Genomic DNA, 15,998 nt, shown 5'->3' on the forward strand with positions numbered 1-15,998 from the left:
CACCCCCCCCCCCACCCCACCCCAAAAAAAAAAAAAAAAAAAAACCTAAGGGTGTCTCTGCATCTCGGCTCCATGCCAACAGCGAAGCGAGAAGGATCACTGGGAGTGGGAGCACTCTGCTGCTGAGTGAGTCAGACGTTTGCTGATATTCATATTGATGCAAAAAAGAAAGAAAAAAATCAGGGACTCACTCTTAAAATGTAATGCTTTTGTTGCGAAAAGGCATAAGCTTGGGAGCAAACATCTCACATCTCTTCCTACTGATACACGTGGGTTGTTTTTCATTGCTGGTGCTACTTTTTTTTTTTTTGCAATAACTCCATTATATGCCATTTTAAGGGCTTTATTTGTCCAAGGGCAACGTCTCTTAGGTTCTATCTGTGATGCGTCAGGCCTGTTTTCCTGATTCTACTGTCATCCATCTCCTGGGAAGTAGGATAGAGGCTGGAAGGTCACTGGATTGAACCTCAAGACCAGCTGTGAAAATAGCCAGAAAAGCTGCTCTGTGGTCGTTTGTGGGAAACTGTGGCTGCACCAGGCAGCTATCAGGTGGAAATGATAGCAGCTTTATGGCTATAAAGCCTGCTGTTTCCGAACAACAGCTTGCTCAGCAAACTATCTCTGGATAAATAATGGTTAAAAATTGCTGCCAGAGTTGGACTTGATGTTTCTCTTGCTGCTTCTTTGTTTAGGTAAAACACAATTTAGCTTGCTTATGCAAAAACTTAAAATATAAAAGACTCAAATCATACATATCATATGCTACAATGCAAATAAGAGCTGTAAATGATAGTTGCACAAATACAGATGGAGTCCGATCCTAAGTCACATCCAGTGTCCACATCTTTCAGTGCTGCTCAACATCTGTTACTGATCTCCTTTTTTAGATATACTATATGTGATGTACCATATCTCTGCCACTATGCTACATGCCATAACATGTACCACATCTTGCTACACATCCCCCTTAGGGTTGCCCCTAGCAACACACAGCATCAACGTAGATAGGAAATGACAGGAATATATATACTGTAGATAATGCTCACTTCCAGTCCCTGAGCTGGATTGGTGGTGTTGGTGTAACAGAAGCCGTCCTCAGCCGAGCTCCATGCATAATTCAGCAGTGGACTTCATTGCAGTGCTTATTGCCTGGAGACCAAAGCCCACTGATAGATGACCTCTGCTGTAGCCTGAGTCACGTTGAAGATTCACCAGCAGGACTGAAAACAGGTCAGATCCAGCTTGACCCCTGAGGCTCCTGCAAGTTCCTGCAGCACTGAGGCGTTTTGTGACACCAGTGACAGTCGGCCCCGCGGTTGCACATGTACCGCGCCAGCTCTTACCGGCCATGCAGGCCCCCTCTGTAGCAAAGACAGCAAGGTGAAGGGCAATGTGGAATAATGTTAAGGTTTAAGTTTTGGAGAAATACCACAGCCAGTTGTGCATGAAGGTGGGTTTTATTTACAGCACAACCATTTTACCAAAATTAATGTGCCATTACATTTTAGGAGGTAGCCTGTTAAATATGGAACTCTTCTATTTACTTCAGCAAATTAATGTAGCTTTTGATTACTATTTAGTGACATTTCCATGTGATTAATTGTGGTGACATTAACTTGTTGACAGAAATTTCACCACTAGTGACCAACTTTACAATCCGCAATTAAAGGTAGGGTAGGAGATGTTTTCCTGGAGCATTTTTTACTATCCTGTTTAAAATCCCCTTCACGCCCCGATTGCAACCAATTAATTAAATGCTCTAACACAAAAATAAAACATTTCAGTCACCTGTGGAATGGACAGGACTGAAAAAACACCATCCAATCATTTTAACCGGCCCATCGAAATGATTGAATCGCAATATGTCTATCACATTCAACTGCCATTTGTCCCTCCCCCCTCTGCGAGTACATTCCGGGGAAGTCTGAAGAAAGAGATTTGGACTTTTGAATTGTGTGTTTTCAAAATGTAGCTTGCTCGAACCGTTTTTCCAGGATCTTCTACCCTACCTTTAATTTAGCTGCCTTGTCTCTTTTCAGAAGGAAAATGCTTTTTAATGTATATACCTGAAAGAGATTTTTGTCTTTTTTGCTGCCAGCCATAGCAGACTCAAAGTGCTTAGAGCAATGCACTTGATTTTATTTGTAGATGGGAGAGGTGCAAACTTAAAAAGGAGAACCGATCAAAACAGCCCTCACAAATTCCAGCCAAGTGAAAGGAACCCGTTTAGACTTATGCTGCTTTCCCACTACATGGAACCGACTGGACTTCACTCTGGTACCAGGTACTATTCCTGGAGACTGTTTCCATGACAGGGTACTACCGACTACAGTACCTGGACGTCGTAGCGATGCGGCGCGTTACTTCCGTGTCGTCTGCTCAGAGAGTTGCTGATAAACTTGCTCATTGCATGTTGTCTCGTCAAGTTCATGCTGAATTTTTATGTCAGCCACCAAAGACTGAATCTCCTCGACCGACCATGGTGTAGTTTTGTGGGCTGTCATCATGTGGATTAACCTACCGCTATATTTACTGTCAACTTCAGCATCTGTTTTTTGTAAAACGGCGGATCACAGAGGCAACTCTCTGACCAATCAGTGGTCTGCAGTGTTTACACGTCACGTTTTAGTATCTGTTCCACAGTCTTGGAACCTCGGTGGAGGTGATACCAAAAAACTAGTACCAGGTACCAGATTCCGGGTACTTTTTCGTAATGAAAATGCAAAAAGGCCGAGTCGAGTCGAATTGAGCCAGTACCATGTAGTGGAAATGTGGCAATAGACAGCTCATTGTAAGATGCCCTACCTTTGAATTGCTCATCAAATCAACCAGACCCCCCTGATGATAACAGCGATTGTGCAGTAAACTCAGTCATCCAGCCCCTCCATCTAGTAAAACTCTGGTGTTTTAAAACAAGAGATCAGATCCAAACTGACAAATAAAGTAATTGATTGAAGCAGTGTTACAAAAATTCAACAGTGGGTGTTGTCAAACTAATCCGGAGGTTGCGAATAGAGTGAAATTACTTAAAAAAATAAAGAGGTTTAGCAGAGTCCAACTGAAGGACAAGTGGTTTTGACTCTACATCAGCATCAAGGTGAGGAGTGATTGATTATAAGTCAGGAATTGTATCATCACCAGTGTTGGTGTGTTTCATCACAATTAAGCCCTCCAGCATAACTCAGTTGCAGCTTAAAAATCATGTCTTAGTGTTTAGTATCACCATTTTGTTCCGGATGAGGTTTAACCCCTTATATATTTTTTTTTTCTCACTGCTTGTAATACATTCCTTTTTTTCTTCCTCTACCCTAATGTAATTACACCCTTACAAGTAAGTACATACTGCCTTTCACTTACGCATTTCGTCTTTATTCAAAAAGAAAGTCACACCTTTCTTTTTGTCCAGAGCGGCTCAAATCTTGCCATCATGTTTCCACTGTATTTAGAGGAGTGAGGGAGGGAGGGGGTTTGGTGGGAAGAAAGAAAGGAAAAAGGGGGCACTATATGGCTAACTTATTTAAAACCCTGCTGTCAGCATATCTGTCTCACAGTCCGACTTCAAAATGATTGTGCCACAGAGAGAACATTTATTTATTTATTTAACCGACATTATTATAATTTCCATTATTTATGTAGCCCCTGTCGCTGGTGACTCGAGGGCACTACGTGAGAGGTTTAAGAAAATGCAAAAATCGTCAGTGCCGGGCGATATATATATATATGTGGTGGAATATTACACTGCCAGATCTTCATCAGTCGAATAAATTATTGCGTGGTGTCATTTTGTCTTTAATCAGGCCACATTCTGCTGACACAGGATTCAATTGATGCCTCGTTTATACTTAAGAAATATGACAGTGTTTAACTATGAAAAGAGGAACCGTAAATGTTTTCTTCTCTTTTCGCTGCTTCAACACAGCCAAGGCCACACTGAAAGGCAAGCGTATACGGAACTATAAAACCGTCTTCGCTTGTTTTCTGGTTCCCTTCAATGTACTTGGTAAAGATGGCTTTAATTTAAAGACAAATGAACCAATAATCCTGCAGGTTCTACATTCTCTGAGGTAGAGTACATCCTTTAATAAAGATTATTTGAGTACTTCAGCTTTTTAATTGCAAGTAGTTGATCCCTTACTCTGTTTCCTAACCTTTACACATTGTGCGTTCCCTCAGTAATAGGCCTAGATTGACTCAGCTTCACTTCAAACGGAGAGACATAAGAGATTCTTTAATTAAAAGAATTGGCTTCAGTATTTATTTGTATTCCCACAATTTGTGATTGAAATCACGTATTAATGACTTTCACTGTGACAGATGTGTTTTTTCATGCTTTTTAAAAATGTGCTTCATCTTTTTTATACGATTAACTCCACTAAGGACTTTTTTCATACTGTGAAATTTAAAGGCCATTAAATACTTAACACCTGTGGGTTTTGTTGTTTTTTTTTTTTTGTTCTGTTTTGTTTTGTTTTTTTTAATTATTTTTTTTTAATCACAAGCATTTGTTTTCATTTTATTGCGCTTTTACCTTATTGTCCTTATATCATTAAGTCTTAATTGTTCTGGGTAGGTCATTCATATTAATTTCCTCAAAGCTCTATCAGTCAACCAGTAATATATTATTACAAGGTTAGTTTGAAGTCCAACAGCTAGCCCGAAGTGTTATCTAAAAAAATTTTCATATCCTATTTGGCAGCAGTTGCCTGCCTCATCCAACACTTTTATATTTATCAGTTTTAGTCTAGTGAACACAAACCTCATTACAGCTCCTCAAACACAGTGACAAGGGTTTTTGCAGCCTGCCTTTTAGTAAAGTCCCAGTCTCGCATTAGCTGGTGGAGTGCTACCCTCTCACAGCTCTTATTTTCCATAATAAAACACAACTCAGCACATCCTTGCTCTGCATGCATAAAGAGGAGCCACCCTGGTGTCGGCCTAGGTTAGTCAAAACAGGAGCACCAATGAAGAAGGAACGTTTGCACAGAGTTCAGTATTCCTGTATCATTCGATGGGAAACAAAGGAGGATTGTTGGCTCCTCATTGTTTTCCTGACCTCAGCAGGTGCATTCTGGGCAGTTTGCACCAGTGAAACATGAATAGTCTCTATGGTATTTCAGCATAGCACCATTTACCTCCCATATATCACTATCATTCCATGATAAACATGATGGGATACCGTTAACCTACTTCTGTGCTGCCAGGCGAACCCCAGCAGTCCTGAGCACTTTCCTGTGTCTCCACTCACAGAAATACCATAGACACTGCAAAATGTCAATCAACCCCACCCCACTACACCTCGAATGAAGTCTAAGATGCTTGGCGTCATTCCAGCGCACTGTGGTATGCACTCAAAGATGATAATACGTTCACACACACACACACCTGCCAGTCTTCATCCTATCACACGACTAGTTTCAGTAGCATGGCAGGGCTTTGTTGGAGAGTTGACAGTGAAGGTTGCTTCAGAAACCCGGCACGTGCCCATCTCTATCTCCCCCGCTGCTTTAGGGATGAAGGGATGTGATGATCCAGGGATTTTTTACTTCCACCGCTCCATTGAGCTCACTGTATCACCTTGGCAATGTTGCATGCTGTCACAAAGGCTACAGGGACGGCAGCGGGTGCTCGGGAAGGAAACAGTCAAAAACTTTAGCCGGGATTCTGCAAACAAATCCATTAACTGTCATGTTAAGTCGTGCATTAACTAAGAGTACGAGAGAAACAGTTGGAAGTAGGTTGTGGTACGCTGAGAGTATGTTAAGGAAATAAAAGATGTATGCTTGTTGGCATGTGACGGCTCATGTGTCTACCAGCAAGAGATGTTGAGAGACCAGAGTGTTCATGACTACTAGTGTGTGTAACGTGAAAGCAGGCAGGACGTGGAAAGTAGAACATCCCAGTCCTACCTCGACAGCAATGCAGCATAGCTCAGGGACTGCACATCACTATGTAAATGCAAATTGCAGTGTCATGCTGATCAATCCTGTGGGCTGCTGAGACAGGGTTATGTCGGGACCAGTCAGCAGCATCTAGGCCGTGTCTGTCAGTCTGTCTGCTGTGTTCTTTCTGCTCTCTTTCTGTAGTATGGCACTCTGTGTATCATGTCTGATTTACTCTTATCTGTCTGTCAACTTCACTTGATGTCTCACCTCTTAAAAGTTTTACTATTTCACGGTTTGACCAAAATACCGTCATATTTTTAACTTATGTGTATTTTTTTGTTTGTTTTTATAGAATGCAACACAACTGAAAGTATCTGGTGGGACTGGAAGAGACCAGCAAGGTCATTTGGAATAAACTGGTCAACACAGAGCCAGGTGGAAAAGGAAACCCCGTCTATCAGGCCACCACAACATTCTTCTCAGCATGCTGGCCATGCTTTAGCACACACAGGAAGGCTGCTTGATCACTGGAGGACGATTCCCCGCCCTGTCTTACTCACTCCTGAGCTCGAACAGCCGCATCTCCACCTCATCTGTCGTCTACTGTGTATCATCCCTGCAAAGATGCCGATGCCAAGGTTGGCACTGTGTCACTTGTGGTGACGGGGCACAGAGCGTGTGCAAACATCCGGCAGGCAGGCCGGTGGGTTGGTGGGTGTACAGGCGCACCAAGAGGCATTTTCGGGTGGGCGTGGTTGAGCCATGCGGCCCTGGGCGGGTTCATGGCGTTGGATTACCCTGGTGCTGCTGGCCTGGGGTACACTGCTCTTCTACATAGGTGGTCACTTAGTGAGGGACAGCGAGCACCCAGAGAGGTCCAGCCGGGAACTCTCCAAGATCCTGGCCAAGCTAGAGCGGCTCAAGCAGCAGAATGAAGACCTGCGACGTATGGCCGAATCGCTCAGGTAACAGTAACCCACTTTTATCATGTAGAACCACGCTTAGTGTATTTTATTGAAATATGGGCATTTCTTTGTAGCTTTGTACCAGTAGTTGTGTGTTTTTACATTATACAGTAATGATTTTTGCCTGGTAAAATTTGGCAAGGCCTTTCTGCTGCTTCTCATTTCTTTGTTATTAATTATTTACATTTCAGTTAAGTCAAAATCCCTGTGCAGCTTCTGTAATTAACATGGGTTATGTATTTTTTTTTAACCAGATGACATGACAAAAAAGATTTTCATTGCTACAGATCATCAGCTTGAACATAGCCTAGAAGGGGCTTCTAGATAGCGTACAGTTTTTATATGCCACTGTTACATTATGATTTCATACTCAGTCCATGTCTAACAACAGACACATGGAGATGAGAAGCACTTTTACATAGAATTTTGCTCATTTAAAACATTTTTGTTTACTTTATTTGATACTGTTAACTTCTTGCGTTTCCAACATGGACTGTTTCTGAAATTTAACCACTTAATATAAAATGTGTTTGGTAATTGTTAAAAAAAATGTTTTCCTGAAGTGAACATGTTTTCACATTCCCTCATAAGTGCAAAGCTAAAATATAAATGAATAGTCTATTAGCCATTTAATACATTTCCTCTGAAAGTAATCTATGTAGAACAGAGTTACACTCTGTTTTATTCGTACCTGGTCATGTCCTGGGGATATATGGGTAAAATAAATAAATCATTTGTTTTGTCAGTTTTGTCATGATTAAATCAGGAGGTCTGATGAGAATAAGGAAAGGAATTTAAGCCCATTTTTTTCTAATCAATGTGCAGTTAAAAAAAAAAAAAAAAGTTGTTACACTGCAATGCATCATTTCAAAGTTTTAGGAAAGTCCTGCAATTTAAAACAGCCCTAGCCCTCTGGTTCTGTAATTAGTGTAATTTTATAAATGCGAAAACGTATAAACGAGATGATTGTTTCTTTGGTTTTTAAGGAAATCTAATCAGCCTCTGATTAAGTTAGCGTCTTGTGTGGGCTGCATAGTTCAACAAATGCTGCTGCAAAGTTTCATCAATAGCTGATCGCTGGTGTAGAAGACACAATGTGTGATAGACAGATGGATGGACTGTCACACACCTCACCAGATTTTATTGTGTTATTTTGGCACATAATAGCACATTGTATGAGCCCATTAACCATGCAGTACGATTCACACTTTCAGGCTATGTGTAATAGAGAGACAGATGGTTCTGCTCTTATCTCCGCATGCTGACATTGTTTCTCTTTACACATAAACATTGTGTCTGTGAATGTGTGTGCACATCTATAATTGTGCAAGTGCTGGGAATGCAGTAGTGTGTCCTGGTGTGTGCCATATTAACAGGGAACCCAATCTTTAGATGTTGCCATCACCGCCTTTCTGTGATATTCCGATTCACTTTGATGCAGGGCCCCCATCAGTGTACATAAACATAAAAAAACACACGCACACGTTGCTTCAGACAGCTGGTCCCTGATTAAATCCCTTGCTTTTGTAATTATTCAAAATTGGCTCAGAAACAAAGGTGGAATTCATGGCATAAAAAAACAAGTGCAGCTTTCAGTCTACCAGTGTCCAGATGGGTCCCCGATACACTGCGCGCTTGTTGCTGGTTATTGAGTTCGGTGGTTGATCTGGGACTGAGGCCTCCACAGTTGTTTACTGCCGCTGTGCTACAGTGCATCCTCTAGTCCCTTCAAGCTTCAGCTAAGTATCGAGCACAGCAAGCCAAAAACAGTCAACTGACTTGCTGAGGTTAAGCCTTATGAGCTATCGACAGATGCAGGAGTGGGTTTTCTTTCTTCAGTTTTGTGCCTTCGTTCATTGCCTGTGCATTCATGCATATGTGAGTGTGAAGTAGAGATAGACCTGTCAGCATTTCCAATTATTAGTTCCAATATTCAGCATGTTTATGATCATTGGTATTTGCTGAAAAAATAATTTGAAAATCTGCTGCTTTGCCTGTGATGCAGCCACCTCTCCTCTGTAAAGACTGCCATAGAGTTTCAGCTTGAACACATTTAAACAGTTTTGTGTTTTGTGATGGGTATAGTCAGAACTTTGACATCAACATTATGTATTTGACTGCAAATGTAGAAAAAAGGTCTAATGCTCAACTCACCGTATTATCAAGGGTGTGTATTGGTCAAGAATCCAGTGATACGTTACAAATTACAATACTAGGATCACAATATGATATATCACGATATATCATGATACTGTTAAAAAAGCAATTTTTTGTTTTTTTCTTTTTCAAGATTATTTCCTAGAAGAACTGAATTACACCAGAAATATATACAAATACTAAATGCATTTTTATTTGATCAGAACAGGATCTAATGTTATATCACAAAATTTTTCTAAGTCTCCTAGTTTCCAAAGGAGCTAATATCTAACACTCTTAGACAGTAAAAAGTGCTTTTAGCATGAATAAACTATTATTTCATAAAACTGTTAAATAATAATAATAAAACATAAACAAAAAGAAAAACAAAAAACAAAAATGAACGTCCGTCATATCTGCGTTTGAATAAATACCTAAAAATATTGATACGGTACTTTTTAATATCGATACAGTATCATGAAATGAAACATAAATGTACCGATATATTGCAGAACCGATATTTTCTTACACCCCTACTTATTATCCCTGTGGAGAAATACAGTCTCTACATTTTACCCTCTTAATACACATGTTACCCGGTATTAACAATTAGCATTAGCTCAAAGCCTATAGAAGCAGTGAACTGCCTTTGAAGGTACTCAAGGACCTACTCTAGATCTTCATCAGTACCTTAGTCAAGGTCACTGATGAGAGAATTCATTCATTCATTTTCCAAACTGCTTAGTCCTCAAGAGGGCCATGGGGGGTGCTGGAGCCTGTCCAGGCCAGCAACAGACAACGGCGGGGTACACTCTGGACTTGTTGTCAGGTCATCACATGGCTGACGCATACAAACGAAGAACCTTTCACTCTCACATTCACACTTGGTGACTTAGATTGACCAATTAGCCTATTAAGTGCATGCCTTTGGATGGAGGGAGGATTCCACACCAAGAGGCAAATGTGCTAACTGCTGCCCTACCGTGCCAGAGGAGGATTAATCTATACTGTATACCTGTTTTTTAATTGTGGGGAAAACCAGAGAACCTGGAGAAAATCCATGTGGCATGAAGAGAACAGGCAAATTCAGCACAGAAAAGCTCTGATCTGAGAGGGGATTAGGGATGGGAATCGATAAGAATTTTACTATTCCAATTCCATTATCGATTTTGCTTATCGATCCGATTCCTTATCGATTCTCTTATTGATTCTCATTGGGTGAAGGAATGAAAGGAGAACAAACTTGTGTGTTTGCCTTAACTGTCTTTTATATTTCCATCACTGCACAGAAAATATTACATATACAGTATGTACAAATAATAACAGATGATGCCAGGCCCGGTTGGGGGGGGGTGGGTGTACAGTGAAAGTGAAACTAAAGACGCTTTACTAATTCCTCTATTGCCGCATTTCCACTACGTGGAACCGGTTTGACTCTGCCCATCTCCCATTGTTGTGCACCTCATTTCCTTTCCCCTACCTTCGGAAACTTGTATTTTAGGGGGTACGACGTTTGTTGCCCACACCGGAACCAGAACTGGGCCCAGATGACGGCCTAGTGTTCACTCTGCCGTTAGATTCACAAGTGCCGCTAAGCAGCGTATCAAATGAATGTCATGCTGTGTGAACAAATGTTTGAGCATAGGAGGGATTCCACCCTTTTGAAGAAATGTAAGCTTTGCCAGTGTTACAAGTGGCCCCGGTGTCATCTTTTAGACCCTTTCTGCCTCAGTGCCATGTTGGCTACATTCTGACCAAACAATGCAGCATATGCGTGACATCATCGTGCATGCGCAACGAAGGCGGAATCGATAAACAAGAATTGTTAAGCAGGCAGGCAACAATTCCAAGGAATCAAGCTACTGGGATCTGGTTCTCAAAAAGAACTGGTTCTCGATTCCTATCCCTAGAGGGGATCGAACCCAGAAGCTATGAGGCAGGACCACAGTGTCACCATGCTCTACAGTATTCCACCATGCCACCCAATGGCTAATGACTAATAATTGGTATCATTATTGGCCATGAACAAAACCATAGCAGTCAATCCCTACCGTGTAGTGGTCACATAGAGAAAACCCAACCACACCTCATCCAGTTGCTGTTCTTATTATATTATAGACTTAATACATGCAAAGAGGTGGTTAGTGAGCTGCCCATCTTCCCTGTCATAGCCCCTCCCTTCACAGTTCCCTGTCCTGCTCCTCATTTCATTCCTCCTTCATATCTCTCCTCCCCTTCCTCTTCCTCTTCCTCTGCCTCACTCCACTACCAAACTGCTGACAGAGGCATGGCACCAAGCCAGACTCCAGCCGGCAGGTTGTCACAGCCTGACTGACTATGTAACAACTCACTAGCTCAAATGAGAGAATAGCTGAAATGCATGCTTAACCTAATTCACCAACTAAGGCATTCTGCAGGTTTGGACTGAGAACATGAATTTGCCCATGTTGAACAAGAGGCAGAACAAGGTCTTCCAAGCATCTCGCTGATATTGAATAATAAAAATGCCCACATGGTTTCATCCAAAGCACCTAACCTTACCATTAGTGCATTCATTTTTTATGAGTGGCCTCAGAGAGAATCAAACCCATTAAACTGACATTATTATGGCTGAATCACACCTTAGTGTCGAGTTGTTAGGCGGTGGAATCCTACACCATAAAGACCAGAGATTTATGGTTTAGTGTAGGATTTAACTTGCAGCGCAGCGTTAGATGGATGTGCTGTCATATTGAGCAGTGTTTTGCATTCACTTTATATCAGAACGGATCGTGTTTACACTGTCTCATTTGCTTTATGATAAAGAGTGATAGCGGTGTTGAAGTTGTTTGCAGGGAATATTGATTGACTTGGTCAGATATTGCAAAGTTGCATAGTATTAGCAAAAAGCAGAGGAATATGCAAACAGCTAGGAGGATTATTCATGCATTAATGGTCACATTTTAGCTATTTTTGCTGAACTATCCACAATTTTTCAAATTGAATTGTCATGTGAAATTAATAAATCTATCAGTCAACGCTTAGATTCAAATTAGTATCACCTGGCTGGCCTACAGATTCAGTCCAGCGATTCGGTTATTCAGGCTGTTCCTGAGTGATTTGAGTGACAGGCAGCGTGCCAGCCCACCAATCACCCAGCAGCATTAATGAGAGGTGAGCACAGGGTCGAGTTGCTCAGTCTGTCTGGCTCCGCCCTCTCTGCAGCTGTCAGTCACCTCGGGCATGAAGCCATGGCTCCTGTGGAGACAATGACACGCGCCAGCCTGATGGTGTGACATCGGAGGGAGCAAGGGGTGAGACTGACAGCTGGGCTGAGCGATGAGGACCTGATCGATCCCCCAGGCATGCCAACAGAGGCATGGAGGGGTGGGAGGGAGTGATGCAGAAGAGGGGAGCATGATGGATGGCGTGAGGACTGCGCTAAGTAAAGAGCACCAACGAGGAAATGGAAAATGAGGACTGAAGGGATGAGAAGGGTTGCAGAGACCAGTCACTGCACTTATCTAATTTATATGTTATTTCAGCCCGCCTCACTGCCAACAAGACGATTCATTTGGCACTGAACAGTAGTTACGACAAAAACTTTAGAAGGCAGCGTGACATCGTTTTCTTAAATCAATTAACTGCTACCCTGAGTCCCACCCACATCGTGCACCATGTGACCCAAATGTAAAACCAATAGATCGAAAGGCAGCATTTATGCTGTGTTTCCACTACGTGGAACCGGCTCAACTCAGCTCGGCTCAACTCAGGTATCAGGTATTACTCCTGGAGACTGTTTCCATTACAGGGTACTGCCAACTTTACAGTACCTGGACGTCATAGCGATGCGGTGTGTTACTTCTGTGTCGTCGGCTCAGATTTGCTGATAAACTCGCTCGTTTCCTGTTGACTCGTCAAGCACATGCTGAATTGTTACATCTGAACCTCCTCGACAAACCATGGCGTAGTTTCATGGGCTGTCATCATGTGGATTAACCTACCACTACATTTACTGTCAACTTCAGCATCTGTGTTTTGTAAAACGGTGGGTCACAGAGACAACTCTCTGATGAATCAGTGGTCTGCAGTGTTTACACGTCACATTTTAGTATCTGTTCCCCAGTCTTGGAACCTTGGCGGAGGTGAAACCAAAAAACTAGTACCGAGTACCAGATTCCAAGTCCTTTTTTGTAATGGAAATGCAAAAAGGCCAAGTCGAGCCAAGTCAAGCTGGTAACATGTTGTGGAAACGCGGCATTAGTCAGTTTTCCTGTGCTCCAGTGGAATTGTCTTTTAATGGTGCAAGTCATTAACCATTAGACTCCAATTGCTCCCCTTCTGTGTGACCTTGTGATTACATTTGCATTGTGTACATGCTACTTTTTGCATATACCTGCCTAATTTGGATGCACATCTTGAACAAACAAATAAAATGGAAACTATTATGTAATTTTGCGCGGCGAGTCCAACGTCCACCTGCGTTCGAGGCCCGTAATAGTCCTGTAAAGGTTGTGTCCCACTAAACAGATGCCGCTGCTACTTTCAGAACTGAACTCCCATCGACCCGGCCGTCGCTCAGGCCCACCGAGGGAAGGTCGACTGCCGCACAGTAGCCTCATTGTCGGAGCTATCTGTGCTCTGGACATCTCTGTTAAGTAGGGCCTGGAGCAGAGCAGAACTGGTTTGTTGTGGATGTACAGGCCTTGAAGCATGCGGGGAAAGAATGCACCATAAAGAATCAGTTTACTTTGCAATTATAGTGTTGAAGTCAGCGGAGATAACATGGGTATCGCTAAGGAAAGATACACAGTGGGGAAAAGATTAACTGATTTGGTATAGTGTAGAAATATTCCCATAAACACACAGTTTTACATTTAAAATTTTACATGGTCAGACAATAAACTGGATGTGGCAGAGTTGCCAATGTCATTATTTATCCAACTTTTACAAAAGCTACTTGAAAGTGCTACCCAGTTTTTATGGCAGTAGTGGACTTTTCCACTTCTTTATGGTGTTTACAAGCCTTTTCCACCACTGCATTCCTCTGGTTTATTAGCTTGACTTATTAGAGTCAAGTGGTTTGATGCAACACTCACTTGTTCCCAGACAGAAAGCTTTATCAGTGGAGTCATGCACACCAACACATTTCTTTCCCCCAACACACACACAAGATCTCTAAATCAAAGTGATAAATGTTTTGGCTCTATTAAAAAGCAATAGTAAATGTAGAAAAATATAATAATAATCCGGGTACACTCAATATTTTCATTGCTTTAATTGCATACAATATATTATCTGGCAAAAGTGCCACATTCTGGATTAAAAAAAAAAAGAAAATAAATAACTTGGAGAGCTGCAAAGTGATTTAGAACTACATTTCAACCAGAGTACAGTTTAGACATATATAAGCCTTTACTATCTTTAGAATGCTTTCGGCTTTTGTTGGAAGTCAAAACAAATAGAAACAAATTGGAGTCCACAATTTGATCCCACATTTTTTCTTCAGAGTGCTTTTACAAACTCAGCATGGTAATGAAAATTATTCATGAGAGTGCACGTCCTTAAATGCTTCTATCTCTGTACCGCATCAGATCTCCTTAGTCCGAAGATTCTTCACCTGATGATACAGATCGCCGACAGCATCGCGTTTAAGATGAGCTAGTAATACTACCTTCATCGCCATTCATCAGGCGTATCCAAACCTCATGTTGCGTTACGCTGATTGCAGTGGTTTACTAAAAGCTAATCACAACCTACCAAAGCGCTTTTGACCCCGAGATGTCCGTGCAATGAGTTATGTTTGTTAACAAGAAACACAGGATTTTGCAACATATTATTTTAGCTCTAAATCAAAGTGTAAAGCCAAATTACATTCATGTAGTTCCCTTTCATCTACACCTCCAAGAACACTTTACATTCCCATCCATATGTATGGTTTTTGCAGGTCAGCACATAGGTTTTCTTTTGAAGTCAACCGGAGTACATTAAATTTTACCATGGAAATATGTATGCGGCGCAGTGCCACTCGGGCCCCCACCGTTCACGCTGCTCCGCCCGGCCCTGATCACCCTGCGAACTCCATGGTTACCGGGTGCCGGGGCGGGAGCCAATGGAGCGACAGCTGGGGCAGCATTTCAGAGGAAGCTGGAACCTCACCTGCTTTCCGGCTCAGTGCTCAATGCCTGTGGGGCTCATCACCCCCTGCTTTCATAGCTTGTCTTTCTCTACACAGTATTCCTCTCCACCTTCAGTCCCACCTCCCCCAAGTTGGGCTTTTCCTCATCTGTTACCTTTCCTGTATCGTTTGATTAAGATGCCGTTGAATCCAGCTGCCTTGTTTAGTCTCTGCTCTAGGTTCTCTAGAGATAGCATCAGGGATCATTTGTGTATTTGTGTACAGCGCTCGACTCCTTCCTGTGTGTTTGTGGGTTTTTGAACCACTTAGGGTGTGGATGTGTTTTTTATCGGCATGTCTCGGTTGTGGATACTTGTGTGTTGCCTATAATAGAAACAGCGTCTCAGCCGTTCATGATTCTTTTGAGCACGTTAGCTAACCTCTGTATCATGTATGTACTCATTAGCCTACCGCTGATCTGGCCTAGATCGTCTGCGTTGTTCAAGAAGGTTTCAAGTGTCCTTACTTACACATTTAGAAGCACTTAAACCCCGTGGGAAATGATGTCACTGAAGGAAAAAAGTCCTACTTCCTGTATAATTGTGTAATAGCAGGTTAGGGTGTGACCTTTGGGAGATCTTGAATATTGTTTGAACAGACATAACTGTGAGACTAGATACCATTCTCACAGTTAAGGGCTGAGCTGATTCTTAGGAAAAGGAAATGCACCTGGGTCTTATTTCAAAAGATGTGTGTCATGTAGCTAAAAAAGGAATGCCACAGATTTTGCAGTGAAAAGCCGGTGAATATTTAAGACATGCATCCAACCATCTGTAAAGCCACAATAATGTGTGTGTTTATCCTTGTCCATCTTGCAGTTACATAATGTGTTACATTACGTCCTTCCTTTCTCTCCTT

At 42.0% G+C, this 15,998-nt stretch overlaps 1 protein-coding gene across 2 annotated transcripts in view; it reads left to right on the plus strand.

Annotated features, from left to right (window-relative positions):
* Nucleotides 1-15,998, plus strand: part of fut8b (fucosyltransferase 8b (alpha (1,6) fucosyltransferase)) — a 142,630-nt gene that overhangs the window by 59,512 nt on the left and 67,120 nt on the right. For both annotated transcript variants that reach the window (XM_030128776.1, XM_030128777.1), the window contains one exon: nucleotides 6,235-6,847. In XM_030128776.1, the coding sequence (XP_029984636.1) occupies nucleotides 6,645-6,847 (203 nt within the window). In that variant the 5' untranslated portion in view covers nucleotides 6,235-6,644. The remainder of the gene's footprint in view (nucleotides 1-6,234; nucleotides 6,848-15,998) is intronic.

This window comes from Sphaeramia orbicularis, chromosome 24 (genome assembly GCF_902148855.1).
Source record: "Sphaeramia orbicularis chromosome 24, fSphaOr1.1, whole genome shotgun sequence".
In the NCBI taxonomy this organism is placed as follows: domain Eukaryota; kingdom Metazoa; phylum Chordata; class Actinopteri; order Kurtiformes; family Apogonidae; genus Sphaeramia; species Sphaeramia orbicularis.